The sequence below is a fragment of the Lissotriton helveticus genome, chromosome 8, assembly GCF_964261635.1.
Source record: "Lissotriton helveticus chromosome 8, aLisHel1.1, whole genome shotgun sequence".
NCBI classification, from domain to species: Eukaryota; Metazoa; Chordata; class Amphibia; order Caudata; family Salamandridae; genus Lissotriton; species Lissotriton helveticus.
The window spans coordinates 1376484391-1376503983 of record NC_136069.1 but is presented as its reverse complement, the minus strand read 5'-3'; the positions used below and the strand labels follow the sequence as shown (position 1 = coordinate 1376503983).

Below are 19593 nucleotides of genomic sequence, written 5' to 3'. Positions count from 1 at the left end.
CAGCTAGCTATTTAAAGGTATTCTGCACAATCCATTCTAAGAAACACACAAGGTAGGTTTTACTAGTTAATGCTTTAGCTATGGTTTAGAATCGCACTTTGAAATAGGTTTAGGCTGTTAGGATGTAAGAAGCTCGCTAACATTAGAACATTTTATTTTGTTTTTGGCTAGCCATAACTTGATTAACCATTTGTTTTTGCATTCTTTCTGCTTATAGCACATCTTTTTTTTAAATAGCCGCAGGATATAAAAATAACACTAAGCTACATGTCCCCATTTATTAGTGCGAATTTGCAGTATGTTATGCATGACTGTATAGATGGTTTGAATTGCCAAAGTGTCCCAGCACAAATTTAGAGGGACTGATGGCGACCTGAAAAACCCTCCTGTTGAGGATAGCTCAGCAGGTTTGTGGTCACCTGGAGTGCGATTGAGGGTGGGAGTCTGACAACACCCTCAAAAAAATATTTTTAAAATTCCTGCTGATGTTCATAAAGACTGGAAATAATCATTTTTAAAAAAGTTCTGAAAAAGTTTCATTCTTCCTGTTTTGTTTTTTCAATTGCTCAGAAACCATACTTATTTCCCATACATGGATACCCCCTCCTTGCCTCAGGATAAAGACTTTACTTTAACAACATCCAAAAGCTCCTGTAAGTGCAGGTAACTGCCCTAGACTGAAAACAATAATCGTGCTTGGGCAGCTAACTACTCTCATAGCCCTTGCATTATTTAACTTCTTCTAGCCCTATGTATTCCCATCGTAAGCCATCTTGGAATGGGTTGCCTTTAAAAAAGGTAACCCATTCCAGCATGGCTGGCCAGGTAAGCACATTCACCTTGGTGCACGTGTTCACCGGCCAGTGCATAAAACCTTTGGCAGAAACAATAGCTCAGCCTTTTAAAGCAATGACTTACTATCTTTGCTAATGCTTGCTTGCTGTGGAAAACTCAATAAATACATATCAATTCTCTAACCAGAAAGAAATCTCATTTAAAAACCTATATATACTGAATACCTTATATAATGATACTGTCCTATTCATTTTTGTTAGAGTGCAATAAAAGACAAACACACTAAATATTACTAACTCAGTATATTATTTTTAAATTGCAGCAGTGAAATTCATGTACAAAATAATGTAACAAAAATTCATAACAAGTATGAGGGGTCATTGGTTCCAATACTTAGGCCTTATGGTTTATTATGTTACCACTTGCTCTTGACGGCAATATAGGACAAGAATATATGGTTCTGCTCTAGACCTCCTATACACAACGTTTGAATAAACAAATTGCAGTGGTACAAAACCCATATTTCACAGGAATCTATAAAGTATGGTAATATTTCATGGACATCTGTGAAATGTGGGAAATATTTCGAGCCTTATTGTGAAGTATGGGGTTCATCATCATAATGCCTTACTTTACCAACGTCCATGATTTATTCATCATTCTATATATGAAGGGTAAACAAAAACCTCACAATTTTGATGTAAATGGGTACCCACTGTTAGCTGCACTTTGTTAATAATGCTTCAAAATATCTCCCTTCTACAGAAAGAATGTGTATTTTAGCAAAGTAAAGATTGTGTTTAGTAAATTGGAATTAGAGTGTTCAATCCAGAAGAAAAATGTATTTCCTACTTCTTCCTGCATTCCCCTTTGTATGAATGAGTCTTGGGGGAATTTACACCAGAGAAATCCTTGGGGGGTACACCTAAGCAGCTGCCTGTAGGCAGAGGCTTCAGCTATCCAGAATTCCTTTTTGATTAGAGGAAAACGAACCCCAGCCCGACACCTTTGAATTTGGGGAGCACTCTGGACAGAGAGAGATTGGTCACTGACCCTCTGCCAACTGCGCACCATTATGACTATAACCCAGGCCTTCTTGCAGCTCACTGAACTCTTTCAGGACTTGAACCTGTAGGGACTTCTTGTTGCAGAACAGTGTTTAAAATGTGCAGCATGAGTGCTGCCACTTACTCCAGAGTGGAACTAAGACTAGAAGCTGTTGATGATCGCTTTTGACCCTACTGATGCAATTGTTCTTGCCCAGGGGGCAGTACCTAGACAGCTGAAGGTGTCCTGTACCTACTAAGAGTATTCGGGTTTAGGCTCACTAATCATCAGTGTTCATGAACATCCACCACAACTTCTGATCCTTGCAACACGGACGGAAACAAGCTCCCTAAGTGCTCAACATTACAAGAGCACACCCTCTTCTTACTGTCTTTTATTTTATTACTTTTTATCAATCCACTGCTTTGACCCTGCCAAGTACTGTGATACAGTCCCAAGTTACCTAGCCAGCAAACTCGATTAAAAGATCTTTTTTTCTCACTCTGAGCCTTGTGTGCTCTGGGCAATTGGCTCTAGGATACCTGTGTCCCAGAGGATGGTGTCAACCCCAGCACAGCCTCACATATGTGTAAAAATCCAAGCCACTGCCCCACTTAATTTGCAGTACCGGTGAAACTGCTTTTGCTTTTTACCACCTTAAACCAACATTTACTTTTGTGAGGACCATTTAAATACCTTAAGCGGTACGTGTCCTGTTCTGGCTGAATGGTTTTACAGTCATTCATTCTGATAAATTGTATGCATAGAGAACCACGAAAAATAGCAGCATGGATACCGTAGCAGCACTGAATTTCAGTTTGGTCTTTCCGACTTGCAGGTTGTTTCACACAGTCCGACTGCCACTTATGATCATTAAAGCTCTCCTAACATAAGAACAAACATTAGGTATAGAGTTTAGCCACTAGCCTTGGTAATTGCCAATGTTCTGCTTGAGTTCAATGCACTCACTTGAGATTGCCGATCTGATCATGTGACTATTGACTCAGTGTACCAATTGTGTTTGCTATTGTGTTGCATTGGGTTTTGTGTTCTTAATGTGCTATGAGCTTTTTTACTGCCAATCTATCTTACAGAACTTATAATTAAAAGTTTGGTATACTTACACCTCTTGGTTGACCATTTAAAATGTGTTTATTGCGTTCATAACTCGGTTGTACAATGCATACGCTCACCATTATATTCTGACTTGGACTGCTTGCCCACATCTATACAGAGAAATAAGGATGTGCCAGTGTCTCGCCAAACTCTTTTGCAAACCATGAGTATCCAGAGTTCTCTCGTAGGGGCCCTAGGCATTCCCTTATTTACAAAACTCTGTAGCCTATGGATTTACCTGCACTTGGCATTCCGATCAGATAAATGCACACACCACAACAGGCTCTGCAACCTCATAACGGACAACACCCTCCACCCCCCTCGACCCCCCTCCAAATCCCTTCATACCCACAAGAACCCTGACACGCAAGCCAGCCTCTCCTCCCCAAACATCACCCTACACCCGTCTACACTTCCCCAACAGTGCCAAATTCTCTCCCATCCACCAAATCTATTCAGAACCCCGACACAGATGAGGCTCTCCAACCCCACAACCAATACTCTGCCCCGCCTTCCTCAACCCCCACTCTCAACAGACAACCTGCGATCACATGGCCCCTCCCTCGACGCCTAGCTATCTCCCCCCACAGTCACACAAGAGTTGGCAGAGGGAACCACGCTAAGACCGCACACCTTCAGTATCCAGGACTCTACATAGAGATAATTGGGGCAACTCCAACAACAAAAAACAACCCGGAGATCCCAGTCCACATCCATACCAGACATCCTCATTTATTGTCACCTCTCACGCTAACACGCCCAAGATCAAACTGCCTAGCTCTACAACGTTCCCTAACACGGCCCAGTCTCAGAGACCCAGATACAAAAGAGCTGCATCACCCTCCCGAGACTCCTTTTCCCTTCCCTACGTAAAGACGAACCAGCGACTGGCCCTGCTCGAAAGCCAGCTAGACACGGTAATTCTTGGCCTTTTCGAAATATTACATAACCTCACCACACTCTGAAACCCCCTTCATCATTCACATCAGACACCCCCATCCACCAAATCTAACCACTCAAGGCCCGAGACCCAACAGCTCAGCTGGAAAACAATCCCTACACAGGCTCAGAGACCCAAAAGAACAAAAGCCACCATGTCCACTAAGGAAGCAATGGATCTTGCCTCCACATTAATCACAACCACTAATGTCTTCCTTGCTCCACGATTCAGGTGATCACGGGTATGGGCAGAGACTGACCCCCCCCCCCCCAGACCCTTAAGACCGCCAGCCCTCCTCACCAATATCCCTAGGGCTCCTATAATGAAGAATCCCGTTAATGAGAGACCCAACACCAACTGCATTCTCATTAACTGCAGGTCGACCTCCAAACATGCAAATGAATTGGCAGAGATCATCCTAACACGACATCACGTTCATTACCGAAACGTAGCTAAACGAGTTCTCTCCCCCAATCGTGGACATGCTTGTCCCCCCAGGCTTCACCATCATACACAAAGACAGAAAAAAACATACACAAGAACAGCGTTTCCCTAAAGGAAACGGACACCCTCCATATAACTCTTTCGAATGTCTCTCTACAACCATTAAGATGAATGACAACAAATCACTACTTTGTCATCTCCTCTACCACCCGCCGAGGAACACCGCCTCTTTCGGAGGACATCTCTCCAACCTATTAACTCACTCTTCACTTCAGGACTGTAGTATAATTCTAGGCGAACTCAACCTAAATTGGAAAGATGAAAACACCGCGCTAATCAAATCCCTAAATGATCTCCTAAGCAACCTCAATCTTACACAACACTGCACAGAGAAAACCCACATCAAAGGATCCTCCCTAGACGCCATTTTTGCCCGTGCAGATACTGTTTCCATAGACCTCACCTTGCCTGTGAACTGGTCAGATCACCATATCATTCTGTTCCACCTAAACCAGAAAACTCAAGACCAACCCTGCACTCTGGACCCTCCGCGCTTGGTGAGAAATCGAAGTCAAATTCCACTTGTAGACCTGGAGGAGAAGGTAAGCTCCCTCTTCCCCTCCCACACGGGTGATCTCTCAGTAACAGAACTCACCGCTCAGTAAAACAACACGATGACCTCCATTATGGACCAAATAGCCCCCCTGGAACTAAAAAGATCAAGAAACATTCCATCCAGATCATGGTTTAATACAGACAAACTCTGAAAGAAGACAACTAAGAGAGGCAGAAAGACTGTGGCAAAACAATCCATCCACAATCCTACGAGCTAGACTCAAAGCAGTAAGAGGGAGATACAATAAACACATACAAAATGAAAAAACGTCCTTCTTTGGCAACGCCCTTGACAAAGCAAAGAACAGACCTAAGGAACTTTTCAGCCTCATCAGGCAACAAACCTCTAAACTCCCCGTGACACAAATTATGGCCTCCAAAGACCTGTGTGACAACTTTGCCAACTTCTTCATTGGCAAAATTGCCACGATTGAACTCTCCGTGGACATAAAAAGCAGTCCTCACAACAGTAATGCGTTCACTGAGTTAGATGTTGTCACCCCCAAGCACACTAACTTCTGGAAATCCTTCAACCCCATCTCTGAAACAGAGGTCATCAAATTGATCTCCAACACCAAACCCTCAGCACAATCATGGATCCCTTACCAACCCAACTAGCAAAGAAACTTAAATTATGCCTAGCCCCACACTGGACTAAGATTATAAACAGATCCTTGAGTACTGGAGTCATGCCTGACTGTCTCTAAATCGGCCAAGTCACTCCTCTACAGAAAAAACCTGGCTCCGACACAAACGATCTGAACAATTTCAGACCCTCTCCATGCAGAAATTATGGAAAAATGTGTTCTCCTCCAACTTACTCAACACCTAGACAGCACCAACCTTCTTGATCCTCATCAATCGGGGTTCAGGAAAGGTTATAGCACAGAGTCAGCGATTGTGAATGTAATTGAAGACATGCACAAATTTCTGGACAAAGGCCACTGCTGCCTACTCTTACTCCGGGATCTAGCGGCTGCATTCGACACAGTGGACCACAAACTACTCATCAAAGCACTTCAAGAACGAGTAGGAGCAGGCGAGGTGGTCTTACAGTGGTTCACCTCTTTCCTACAGAACCGCACACGGAGTATAAAAATCAAGAACTTTTCGTCTGACCCACTCCCCGTGGGTAGTGGTGTCCCCCAAGGATCAGTACTCTCCCCACAACTTTTTAACATCTATATGGAGCCTCTCACCTCCATACTGAAAAAAAACAACCTTCCCTTCCACCTCTATGCTGATGATACACAAATCTATCTGAAAACGTCCTCCTTCGAAGACATCTAAAGACTGAACGACACTCTACGAGAAGTACAACACTGGCTCTCTCGCAACCATTTAAAGCTAATTCAGGGCAAAACCGAGATCCTCCTCATCTTTAACAAAGAGGAGAACCCTCAAATCACTAAATGGATAAAAGCCATCGAGGCTCTGAACCACAACCTCACCCTAGCTGAGTCTGCAAAATCGCTGGGAATTACTCTGGACCCCAAACTAGATATGAACAAACACATCAAAAACTCTGCAAAGAGCGCCTTCCTCAACTTTAAACTACTCAAAAAAATAAAACCATTCATCCCTACGAGTGACCTCAAACATGCTACACAATCCCTGGTACTGTCCAGGTTAGACTACGGAATTGCAACCCTCACAGGAGCAGCAAAATCTCATCTTGCTCCACTCACTTCAACTTTGAACGCAGCAGCCAGAATGGTAACCGGAGTTAGGAAATACGATCACATCTCGCCTGCACTAAGAGAGCTAAAATGGCTTCCTGTTGAAATGCGTGCCAATTTCAGAACCGCCTGCCTCAACTACAAAGTGCTACACACAGGTGAACCCGCCCACCTATTGCTAAACTTCAGAAGGCCGGTCAGTCAAGAACCCTAAGGAGCTCTAACACTCTACTCCTTATCCCACCGAAATCTCACAGACATAAAAGCATCATTTGTTCCCGGTACATTCGACTGTGATAACGGTCATATGCTCCCTGTACATTGTACTGAAATAACTTACCTTACATGTAACATTTTGCTATCCACGTCGATATTATGTGATGCTTCCCGGAACTTTGTATTAACAATTGGCTTAATGTATCCTTCGGGTCTGGCTAGCGCTATATAAAACTCATAAAATAAAATTAATAAATATGTGCATGCCCAGCAACAACAGGAAATGTTGACATAGCCTATGGCCACCATGAGGTCCGGCCCCCTTAACTTTACCCGTCAATGACATGTGGAAGACTTATACTAATGATGCAACCAACAACTAAACTGCAAAGCTATGTCACCCGCTATTTAAAACTGTAAAAGCCCAAGTTTTTTTCTAGCACAGCAATCCGGTTAGGCATGGAAACAGTAAAAAGGTATTAAAGGCAAAAGTAAGTCCAGGTTTTTTTCAGTTCTATAGAAAAACCTAAATTACAATCAACATAATGACACCGATTCCCTAATTAGGGTGTCTTCCATCACACACCATAAGGAAATCTGTTTTGATGAGCAAGAAAAAAGTGAAACAGAAAGTAGGTCTGTCACGCATAGAAGAGTCTGAAGCTCAAACTACTCTTCAGTATGCCAAATGGTAATGCTATATGCATGGCTTAGAATGTCAAGGAAGAAGATAAAGAAAATGTACCGGTTTGCAAGACATCGTTTTCAATCTTAAGATTTTGTTTTCCATGCCTTACGTATTCGAGCTGTACTACCACGAAATAGCATTAGGGGACACTGAATCTTAGTAAAACCTTCATAATTAGTTTCCAACGCTGCTGTTGCTGTTCCCCGCTGAAGCTACCGGTTTTTAAAAACGTATTTCCAAGCCCCTACTGTGCATGCAACCAATGGAAATACAGACACACAGACAATACTGGATTATCACTTTTCCTTCTTGCGGGAACAACATCATAATATCATAATTAACACTTTCTCCAAACAATCCAGGTAATATAATATTTGTCTGTATTTCTATGCCTCTCAGAAAAAGAAAAAAAAATTAGGCCTGGGCGGACATTTTAATTCCACCATCAAAATCTGAGGAATTTGGTAATTCCCTGTTACTCTTGTGATGTGGAATTACTGATAAATTCTGCCAATGTGCAGGCGAAATTAATCATTTTAATCTGCAATGGTTTTTAAACATGGAGGGACTGCCCTCTTCTCGCTGTGCTTAGAAACCACTGCATATCCCGAGGCGCCATTACATACTCTGGAGTGATTAACTTTGAATTACTGCAGAGTATATAAGGGCGGCGGGCGCCCATAGCACGTACTATTTTCTCACACAAAATGTGACCTTGCATCCATTTTTGGACACAAAGGTGCATTTTGAGCTAAGAAAATAACACCAAATACCATTCTGGCCACTATTTTCTTAGACAAAATTTATCCTAGAATTCAATTTTTGGATGCAAGCGTGCATTTTGTGGTAAGAAAATAGCATCAAATGCCACTCCGAACCATCGCGATATCTGGAAATATTTTAATGCACTTCTGCGAAATCAAACCCAGTGCATTCCACCTACCCCTTAGAAATAACACTATATCAAGGGGGCATTAGACTACATTGAGGAGGAAGATACATACGGGGTAGCTGTAATGAGTAATACATCAGTTGCACTAAGTCATCCTGTCCTATATTACTTATCTGTATTTCTATGCCTCTCCTCTGATTAGAAATAATACATTATCGAGGGTGTAAAGACATACGGGGGAGCTATAATGATTAGTACAACCAGTTGGATTATCCTATCCTATAGCTGTATACCTCTTCTCCTCCGAGGAGGCACAGATATGTAAATGCCTCTGCTTCCAGGAAGCACAGACATACAGGGGAGCTGTAAAGAGAAGTACATTAGTTGTATGCCCGGTACTTCAGTAGGATGCGGTTGCTGCAGGGATACAAAGTCGGACTTGAAATCAAAATACCCCCAATGCAAAAAGTTTCAATTGCGCCCTCCTCTACAGCAAGTCATGTCTACAATGGGAACATGGGTGAATTATAGCTGCCCATCCTACTCTAAACACAATGTGCAAAAGCCTGCAGTCCACCTGGTTCACGGCAGAGTGGCAGAATGGGTAAGTCGGAAAAGGTTTTTACAAATTTAACACTTATCAGATTTATGAGGACTTTTACATTCGTATTGAATCCAATGATAGAAAATGCAGAACTATTAGAAAAATACTTCCAGGGCCCAAGAACATACTGTATCGGTCATCAAACAAAAGGATATTTTCCTGATGATTCTGTACCCACTCTGTATTCAGGAAAGCTTTTTGATGGATTGAAATTGAAAATAAAAAGCAGATTTGCCCGCTCAAAGACAATTATCTTGTCTCCTTCATGCTTTGTGCTTACAAAAGCCTAAAAGGAAAAAAAGAAGAAAATATAAAAGAAACCGTCAAATGCATTATAACCAATATTGCTTCGAGTTTACATTTGAGAAAACTAACAAAATATTCCACAAGAATCTACAAGCCCCCAATGAATCAATGATTTGTGATTGTTACAGTATCCACTGTCCTTTATTTGAACAAATTATTCTGAATATGCACTTAAGAGTGTCCTTTCAGTCTAGTCTAATTTTAAAACTGTAGCAAAAATCTAAAGCAAAAGTAAACGTGGGTGCATCAAGTTCACAAATACTATATACGTTTTCAGCAAGTACACTAATTACATTTCAAAACACCTCAGAGAAAAATAACCCCACACATTTGAGAGAAAAAGTAGGAATTTAAGCATTTGATTTTAAAGTAAAACGGAATACACAAAGCAACTCTTCCGTATGTGTATTTACTAAGCATAGCCCAATCAAATAGGAACTGCCTGTCAAGAATCTACATGTGGTTCAGTGTTCATACTGCTCCGATGCAAGTTTGTTATCTTCCATTCTATTCACTGCAAAGCGCTCTAGGATCGAGCAGAGGCGATGTAGAACGTTTTTAACAGATAACTAAAATATTCTGAGATGGAAAAAATGTAACTGATGAAGCATAAGAAACCATGGATCTTAATCACAACTTCAATCTGCTTACCCCCCAGCCTACACTTTTCATAGAATGTATATAGATATAGCCCTCTTTCCCTGTAGTTGGTAGTTTGGAACATTACTTATTTGTTTTTTCAGTACCCCTGAAGAAGAACTAAATAGTTCGAAATGCATTGGGTGGTAAGACTGGTTTGTTCGTAATAATGTTTGAAGCACATGTCTATGTAAAAGCCTCGGCATCATCAGACATTTGAAAATGCTAAATAAAACATTTCAAGGACTATCTGGCTGTCTCCGGAGTGATCTACTTTTGAAGTACATTTAGAACATGAGAACGATAAAAACTAGCGAATAATATTGTTGAACTTTGACAAAGACTAAACTTTACGCATGAGGAATGTTTCCTGATCTGACAAGCAGTGCAGCAGACGGGGACGCAAGCAGCGAACTCGGCTTTTTTCTATAGTTTGGAACATGCTCAATTAAGCTTGTTGATGAACTCCCCAAAAACAGAAGATGGGTTTCTAAGCCAGAAAAGTATTCCTGTGCCAGGTGATATCAAATGTTTTAATCAGAATTTCAATTTTATTGACACCGGGACTTAAAAATCATAATGGATTTAAATGCATTCATTACTCCTTCAGGGGCATAAAGAAGGCCCTTGCAGCCCCCGCAGCGCCCCCCATCCCCTAAGAAGCCCCCCCATTTAGGCCAAAGACAATAAATATCTTTGAGATATGCGAGTCTCAGGGGCCCCTCATGTTCGGGGGGGGGGGGGCAGTGGCCGCTCCTCTGCAATGGCGAAGGAGCGTCGCCCCACTGCCTGGCTCTGAGCCAGTAAATGAAAAATAAAACTATGTTCTTGCATCATTTTATTTTGCATTGTCGGCTCGGAGCCAGTGCTGCAGAGAAGAGTGGGGCTGCGGCATGGGCATGGGGGGGGGGGGGGAGGCGAGGAGCGCTATGTACACTCCTCAAGTGCTCATGAGGCTTTGGCCAGCCGACTCAGGACGGCCCAGGGCAGGAGAAACACCCACAGACTGTCTGGCCTGACTGGAGCGTCTTTCTAGCACGCCTAAGCCAATCTCAGAACGGTGATTGAATTGGAGTTGTCTCAGGGGCTGCTGCACAAGGAAGTGGAGAGGTGACATGAAGCAATGCTGGAGGTACTTATTTTATTAAATATATTATTTCTATCCCTCTCCCGTGATCCCGCCTCACCACCCTTTGTTTGTGGCGGCCGTCACAGGGGTGTTATTTTGCATTATGGCATTGAACTCCTTACCTGTAGTAGAATGGTCACTTCTCGAGTGGTATGAAGACTTTCCCTCCTCACATTAATAAGGCCAAATCTTACATTCAGGTACATCCATCAGAGATTGGAAGTAAGTTGTTAACTTTAGTACTTTTCCATGTTCTCCTGCACTCCAAAAACTCAACCAAAAACTACTTTGTAGTGTGAATCACCTTGACTTAATTTTAAGTACACTGATCAAAGGTACAATAAAAGGTGCAGGAGAGTTTTTCGAATGGTAAGTGTAAATGTGTAAATGTGATTTGCCAGACTTAAACAGGTCTCTGTCATGGAAAGAATGCAGCAACACACATTGGTCCCCATGACCACAGAGAACTCCATGGCAAACTGAGAGTACTGTACATGAGCTAACATGATTGTTGGTCATACCAGACACAGAAAAAGAGGTGCCTTTGGTAACACTCTTTCTGGTGTAGAATCTAACTGTAGATGAATCACTTTTAGAATATTCTCAGCTGCCACACTACATTCAAACGATTTTTTAACATAGCCCTAGGGATCCACAAGTAAGCATTGTACAATTCTGTGCTGCCCTAGAAGTGACAACTGGAGCAGAATATAACGCCCCCTAAGATTTGCTGACATCGTTTTCTTTCTAGACATTTTCAGAGCTTTCAGAAATGGAGACCAAAAGTAATCAAATGTTCAAGTTTGCAACTTGCAAGATTGGGACCTTTTTGGATGGAAAATGAACCATTCCACAGAACAGGGAGATGGGAGGGAGGGGAGGAGTCTGCAGTTAGATAGAATAACCACCAGAAGAGGCATGGATATAACACTGTGTGGAGGTGGCACTCACTCTTGACGGGTATATCTAAGCTCAGTGTATGGTAAGCGGTGCTCTACAGAAGGGGACCCACTCTAACCCCTAAATGTGACCCCAAGGAATCCGTTTCAGAAAAACCTCTGTCCGAGCACACAATAGTAAATTATAACATCCATTTAAATTTATAACATCAACACAATTTCAGTATGGTTGCTCTTTTAATATGTTCAGTTAGAAGTCCAGCCAACACGTGTTTCATTGTCCCGGGAGTTAACCCATGACTTCCTCAGGACTGTCTGCAGAAATTAAATCATTCTGAACCTCTGCACTGGTTATACTTCCGACCTGTCCAGTAGGTAAGAGGGAGTGAAATCCAATCTGCAGAATGCAGAAGCTATATAAAATATAAATATGCGAAAAATGTATAAAATCGTCTCCTTTTCATGGATGTCTCTCCCAAAAATTAAATGATGCTATATCCGCTGCCTTGTAGCGGATTCATATATTCGGCTGAATGCACGAAGTCGACCGGATGCAGATTGGCGGCTTTTGTGATAGTTTTGTTCACTAGGGCCATATTCAGTGCCGGTGCGGTTTCCTTCTAGACAATGCAACAAGAATCGGCGTGAGTGTCAGACTGCTACAAGGCATCATTTACTTTTTGGGAGAGACATCCGAGATAAGGAAACGATTTTAGACATTTTTCTCATATTTCTATAGCTTCTGTATTCTGCAGATTTAATCACCTGAAGAGGCATTACTGAAGGTAAGTAGCTTGTTCTTCTGATGGATATTTCTAACTGCGACTCCTCAACTTTTGTGTAGATAAAACAGTACCTCTAAAGTCAATGGGTCAGAGGATTGACTGCAGAAACCTATTGTAAATAGTTTTGTCATTATCTTGAGGTGGACCATGACTTGCTGCGGCAAGCATGCTTTCAAGAGCCAGTTATCGAGGTAAGGGAAAACTGGTAGATAAGAAGGTATGTTACAACCACTGCCATCACCTTCGTGAACAACCAAGGGGGCCCTTGAGAGCCCAAAAGGAAACAAAGCAAACTGAAAATGCTAGTGACTCATTACTTTCTAAACTTTCACTTATCCAAAGACTTGGGACGCAATAAAGACCTGTAGCGTTACTGGCCCAGAAAGCAGGAATGGGTCTGTGTCCTTGACTTTAAGTAGGAGCAGCCTTTACACAGCTTCTGTTAGTTCTCTGTAATGTACAGCTTGACTTAGTGGTGCTAGATTGCCTTTGGGTTCATCAGGGCCCAATCACAACAGGATTTGGTTTGGAGCTACAGCACAACCCCAAACGTCTATGCTCACCTTGTGAGGATCTATCACTTTTTTCTCTAGGTTTAAACTCTGCAGTTTAGGAAGGGACATATTCCTTGCACACTCGAAGGTTTCTTAGAGAAATCTTAGTCAACTGATGAGAAAAAGTAGGAGCAAGTTCTGGATACACATACAAAGGCACATCTCACTTGGGTGGTTTCTATATATGGCTCCAGTCGACACTAATGGGGCGGAACGAAGTCAATGCAAAGCATTAGGACACCACATATCGGTGCCCAGGGCTATGCTGAAAAAATGTACCAGATCAAGTCTGGTGCTTGTGGACATTCTAAAACTATTCATCAGGAATGTGGAGTATAGCAAACAAGTTCACATATACATTATGTGTAGATAATTCAGGGCTAATGCAAGGTGCAGCAAACAGGCTTACACAATCATTGCCTACATTGGAAGTAGTGCAGCAATTGCAGAATAGAGGCTCACCGTACTAACACAACCACTTGGTACGGAAAGAAATGCAGTGAACGGAGGGAGAAGTCATACCAACAACATATGATCATTGGTTACAGAGTGTTTCATGCTGTCGTAATGATACAGAGCTTGCTTGCTTGCAGCAGCACCACTCACTGGATGAAGATTGTTCAGGCTAGCCAGCATTTATAGGCTGCTGGTTTTGGCAGTCTGTGGCTGCAACCTTCACACAACTTACCTGACATAGCTAGAACAGGAACTGGGTTTTCATTAGAAAGTGGCAATGGCTGGTGCAATACAAGTTGTAGCCTATGAGTTAATGTGGACATAACGCAAAGAAGATTTGCTTGCAATGCAAGGTCCAGAAAACAGGCTATCAGTCATTGGGCACACAGCACAGCATGGGTGATGTGACCAGAGAGGTTTGGCACATTGGCCTTAGTTTATCATTTGGCATTGGAAGAAGTGTAGTGAATGCTGTGTACAGCAGGCATGCTGGTCTCAAAGAAGCAGAGACGGGTCTTCTAATAATGGTACCAGTAGAAAGCACTCCATCTTCAGTGATCAATCACAGAACAAATGAAGGTCGGAATAAGTATGATCAGAGACTTAAGATTTTGGCACAAATGGAGTCTCCAATTTGCTTACAGTTAGTTGATGAATGATTCACAAGTTAGAGCTGAATAGGGCACGTCCTTGCCTCATAGGGTCGTCCACCTCCTAGATGTTCCAGCAACAGAATTTTTCCTATCTAATTGTGTTATATAGTTCTTATATATAGTTCTTACCCACAGAAGAGAGACAACCTAGTTCGTGGTCTGAGTCCTCCCTTTTGTTTACACTGATGTGCAGAGTTTCAGTGGTAAGCTTTACTCCAGCTCAGGGACAGCCAACCATATGCAACCCCCAGTCAGATTTCAAGATCGGGGCCAGAACTTAACGGGGCACAGAGCGGAACACAACTCTTACCTGCCACATCTGTTTCCTGGGCTGCACACGCTGTTGGTCTCCCCTGCCGCCGTCCCCGACATTGCAGAATGGCCTCAGCAGGGGGTGACTACAGCTCCCAGGCATCTCCACCGCACCGCCCACTTCCGCCCTGTAAAGCGCCCGGAGGCGCTTAAACAGCGAACGCTCCCTCGGTGGAGCGGGGGCCAGAACTTAACAGGGCACAGAGCGGAACACAACTCTTACCTGCCGCATCTGTTCCCTGGGCTGCACACGCTGTTGGTCTCACCTGCCGCCGTCCCCGCCATTGCAGAACGGCCTCAGCAGGGGAAGACTACAGCTTCCAGGCATCTCCACCGCACCGCCCACTTCCGCCCTGTAACGCGCCCAGAGGCGCTTAAATAGCAAGCGCTTCCTCCGCGTCGCGGACGCGCACGGGCGGCGCCAGGCTGAGCCCGGGCAGAGGGCGGGCCATCTGCGGCCATCAGAGGCAGAAAGAGGCTGGGCTGGGCCATGGACCTTGGTTGTTACGGCCCCCAAACCCCACAAACCTGTAAGACTTTTAATGCTTTAATTCGTGTGTCATTCAGTTAGGCTTTATTGATGTTGTAACTTATAACTGAACCTGTGCAAGCAACAGTGGTTGGCTTTGTTTTAGATTGCATTGCATTCATCTGTTAACTTCCTATAATGTCTAAACTTAGGTCGGCAAAGACCCCCCATACGACGAGTACAATGGACAACTACTTGGTAAAAGTAGTAAATAAAATTAATAAAGAGAGGCGCCTTTCATTAAACCGGATAAGTCCTCCGGTGTCACCTACAAGTCAGAGCCCCCCCACAGTTACTCCCTTGCCAGAACGCAGTTGCATAGAAGACCGGCAAATAATCATTGAACATGATTCATCTGCACTTATAGCACAAACTGAGATGGAGCTGGATATTTCTTTGGACATTTCACCACAGCTTTCCCCGAAATTCACGCCGGCACCCTCTCCTGTACGGAGAGTAGTTAGAGCCTGTAGGAAGCAAGCTGCTAAGCGGGGGAATAGGAAACGTAAAAAAGCTGGGTCCACATCCATTAGCGCTGGGGGAGTAATCGATACCTCAACCCAGGTTGAGTCATTTAATTTGAACTCTGATCAAATTAACTTGCTGGCTACTATTTTTTAATCCAAACTAGAAATCATGATCAAACCTCTTGTGGCAAAATTAGAGGAGGTAACTAAGGAAGTAACTAGATTGGGTGGCCTTTTGAACTCTCATCTAACCCAGATCAAAGTAAATCAGAGTGTAAAGGCCAGCGAGAACATAAACAAGGAAGTTGTTGCATCTCGTAGTGGGGGGGAAGAGGCAGACTCATACCGTACACTCTGCTCAAACTGCTCCAGTCAGCCAATTGCCCCCTCTAGCGCCCACTACTTGCTTACCATCTGTACAAGTTACTCAACCACCACTCGTGACCCCTAGTAATCAATCTAATATAATAGGGAGAAACAATGATGGGAGGAGTGCAGTAAAGAAAAGATGCTCAGTTAATCTGCCTCCAGACTGCGCACCCTACATAGTAGTACTCACAAATGTACCAGAGGGAGATTCCTATCTTACTGAGTCAAGGCCGGAGACCCATGACTCCCTGAAAAATAATATCTTGGTTGAACAGGAATTGTGGGTTTTCCCTTGCCTTTTCTAGCGATATCATATCGACCCGCAGAGTTAGCTGGATAGGAAACTCTAGGAAAAATGGTAGGGGGGACTGCATCATTGTCAACTTTAAGTACCCGCAGCATGGTGCTACAGTACTGCTTAGAGCGGCCTCCCTAATAACAAGTGATAATATTGTATGTGCACGCCCTCTTGGCTTCTTTTATAATTATCTTAACACTACTACACATTTAAACTCTGATCAGCCTAAACAATTCCAACACCTCCCTAGGCGCTGTTTTGTTACCCCCCCCCTCCTCAATTTGGATTCCAACCACCATTTAGTCAGGACCCATACTGCTATAGGCTGCCCAGGAACCATAATCAATTTGATCAACCCCTCCCACTGGCCAATCGATATGCCCCTCTAGCTTCTTTGGAGGAAAATGATTGACAGCCAATCGACCCAAGGACTAATATAAAGCCTCCTGACCCTATAGCTAGAATAAGGACTTGGAACATTGCTGGCATTAAGGCCAAAGTAGGGAATGAAACCTGGACTAATTCACTAAAAACTTATGATATTATAGCATTTCAAGAAACTTGGGACCAGACAAACAGCTTTTCTTTGGAAGGTAGACACTTTTTTATTCCAGCAACATGTAGTGTGGCCGGCAGAGTCAAGGGAGGTTTATTAAGTTTATTTAAACTTGATTTAAATGGCACACTAAGCCAGTGCAATTCAGGTTCTCAGAATTGTTTAATTGTAGAGTTATCATATTCTGATACTCCCAAGATTTTATTTATTAATTTTTATAATTCATGTGCCAATGAATGTACCGGGACTAACCTAGACTCATTGGAGACATTTTTGTCAGTCTATAGTACAAATGTAAATACTTTTGAATTAATATTTTTGGGGGACTTTAATATCCATCCCTGTAACCAACCGTGCGCCAGTAATGAAATGGAAGATCCTCCATATTCCTCATCAATGCATTTTGAACATTATAAGAGGGGGGAAGCACTTGAAAATTTTCTGGCGATATGGCATCTTTACGAATCTGGTTGCGGGGAAAGTGATCCCAGGCCCCCTACTTTTAAAGGAACAGACGATGGCACTATAATTGATTATATTTTTATGACTTCTTTTATGTTATGTAAGGTACTAAGATACAAGACTGAGGTATCGGTCTTTAGTGACCACAACCCAGTGTTCATAGAGATAAAGTCTGTGGATCTATTAACTCTGAAATCTGTAACCCATAAGGATGGCCAAAGCGTGGCTGTAAAAGATCAAGGTCGCAGGCTAAAATGGTCAAACATAGTCCCTGAAACTTTTTTGCAGGAAGTTTTGGAAAAGGTTGAGGACGATGTGGCCATAATGCCTTGAGAATCAGGCCCAAAATACAGAGGTGGTCACTGCCTTTGATAATATCTGTAGAGAAATTAATGTAACCTTACATGTTGGCCCTAGACAGAGGATAAACCACGGCAAAAGATGGTTCGATAAAAAATGTTCTAGGGCACATGGAGTTTTATTGATGGCCCTAAAAACGACCCCTAAGGTGAGAGCCCATATAGCTATTCTAAGATCTGCCTACAAGAAAGTAATCTTCGAGAGGAAAAAGGAGTTGAAAGAAGAGGCCTGGTCACAATTACTTGCCCCTGAGACTCTTAAAGACAGTGGGCTGTTCTGGAAAATTGTAAATCAACCGTTATTCTCTGGAGAGGAGAACACCCCCCTGGAGTCTAACATTCCAGACAAGGGCTGGATAACTCATTTTGAGGAAATATACTCTACCCCAGGCCCTGAAAGTCTAATGGCAAATACCCATGTTAGATCTGAAGGGTGGCAGGTGACTTTTGAGGCCGAAGAGATTGAAAGAGCTATTGAGGTGACATTCAAAAATAAGGCTCCAGGTACCGATGGGGTCCCCGCGGATGTTTTTAAGTGCACCCCAAAATTCTGGTCTAAGATCCTGTGTAGTGTTTTAACGCTTTAAACCAAAACAACATACCGGTCTCATGGAAAAAATCCATTATTATACCAGTCTTTAAGAAGGGAGATAGGCAGGACCCCTCCTGTTATCGACCTATCTCTCTAATAGACTCCTCGGTCAAAATTTTAGGGCGGGTAATCTTGCACAAAATTACAGACTGGGTCAATGATAGAGGGCTCCTGTCTAATCTACAGTATGGGTTTAGAACAAAAAGGAGCACATTAGACCAATGCCTTAACTTGCAAATGTTAGTGGATAAATATACCAAGGTCAAAGAGGGGTCAATGTATTTGGGGTTCATGGACCTCCCTTCGGCTTTTGACCTTGTAAACAGGGCCAAGCTATGGCAAATCTTAATTAACATGGGTCTTGATCGGGCTTTAGTTGACCTCCTGGCAGACTTACATTCTGGCCTTTTGGGCTCCGTCAGGGTTACTGCAGAGGGGCGCTGTACTAGTTATTTTAACTCGGAAAGGAGGGTCAGGCAAGGGTGTATCCTGGCCCGCTTCTTTTTACTGTATATATAAACGCCCTTGAACCTGCTCTAAAGGAGGCTACCCTTGATATACCGCGCATAGGGGAACTGGGTATCCCAGTTCTCCTCTACGCGGATGATGCTGTCCTTCTTTCACGGACAGGGGTTGGATTACAGCGGCTTCTGGATGTATTTGGGAACTTTATGGGATCATTGGATCTTAAAATAAATGTAAAAAAGTCCCAAATCATGATCATGGGGAAGTGCTCTAGGAAAAAGCAGTCTAAAACTTTTTTCTGTGGCAAAGAAGAACTCAGCAGGGTCCCCACATTCCTACCTTGGGATTACATTTGATGAGAGAGGGAATTGGGGCCCGCAGCTTAAAAATAGAAATATCTCCTTTGCAAGAACTATTTCTGCACTCCAGGGCTTTACGAACAAACTTGGGGCTAGGCCTATAGCAGCACTAATGAAGATTTACAAGGCAAAATGCCTCTCAGTAGCCACATATGGCAGCTCAATATGGGGATATAGTTCCTCTGATTGCCTACAGGTGACCGTAAATAAATTTATGAGATCAGTCCTCCCAGTACCACAGTCTACGCCCTCTTATACCATCTATTCTGAATTGGGGGTAGGCTTTATTTCTGACATAAGTATGGTTCCTGTAATATGTTGGTTGAAGACCTGGATGAACCAGGAAATCACCCTGAACCATACTATCA

At 43.0% G+C, this 19593-nt stretch overlaps 1 protein-coding gene across 1 annotated transcript in view; it reads right to left on the bottom strand.

Annotated features, from left to right (window-relative positions):
* GBE1 (1,4-alpha-glucan branching enzyme 1) overlaps positions 1-19593 on the bottom strand; it is a 686238-nt gene that overhangs the window by 74654 nt on the left and 591991 nt on the right. The window contains exon 14 of the mRNA XM_078658343.1: positions 9194-9322. Coding sequence (XP_078514469.1) covers positions 9194-9322 — 129 coding nt within the window. The remainder of the gene's footprint in view (positions 1-9193; positions 9323-19593) is intronic.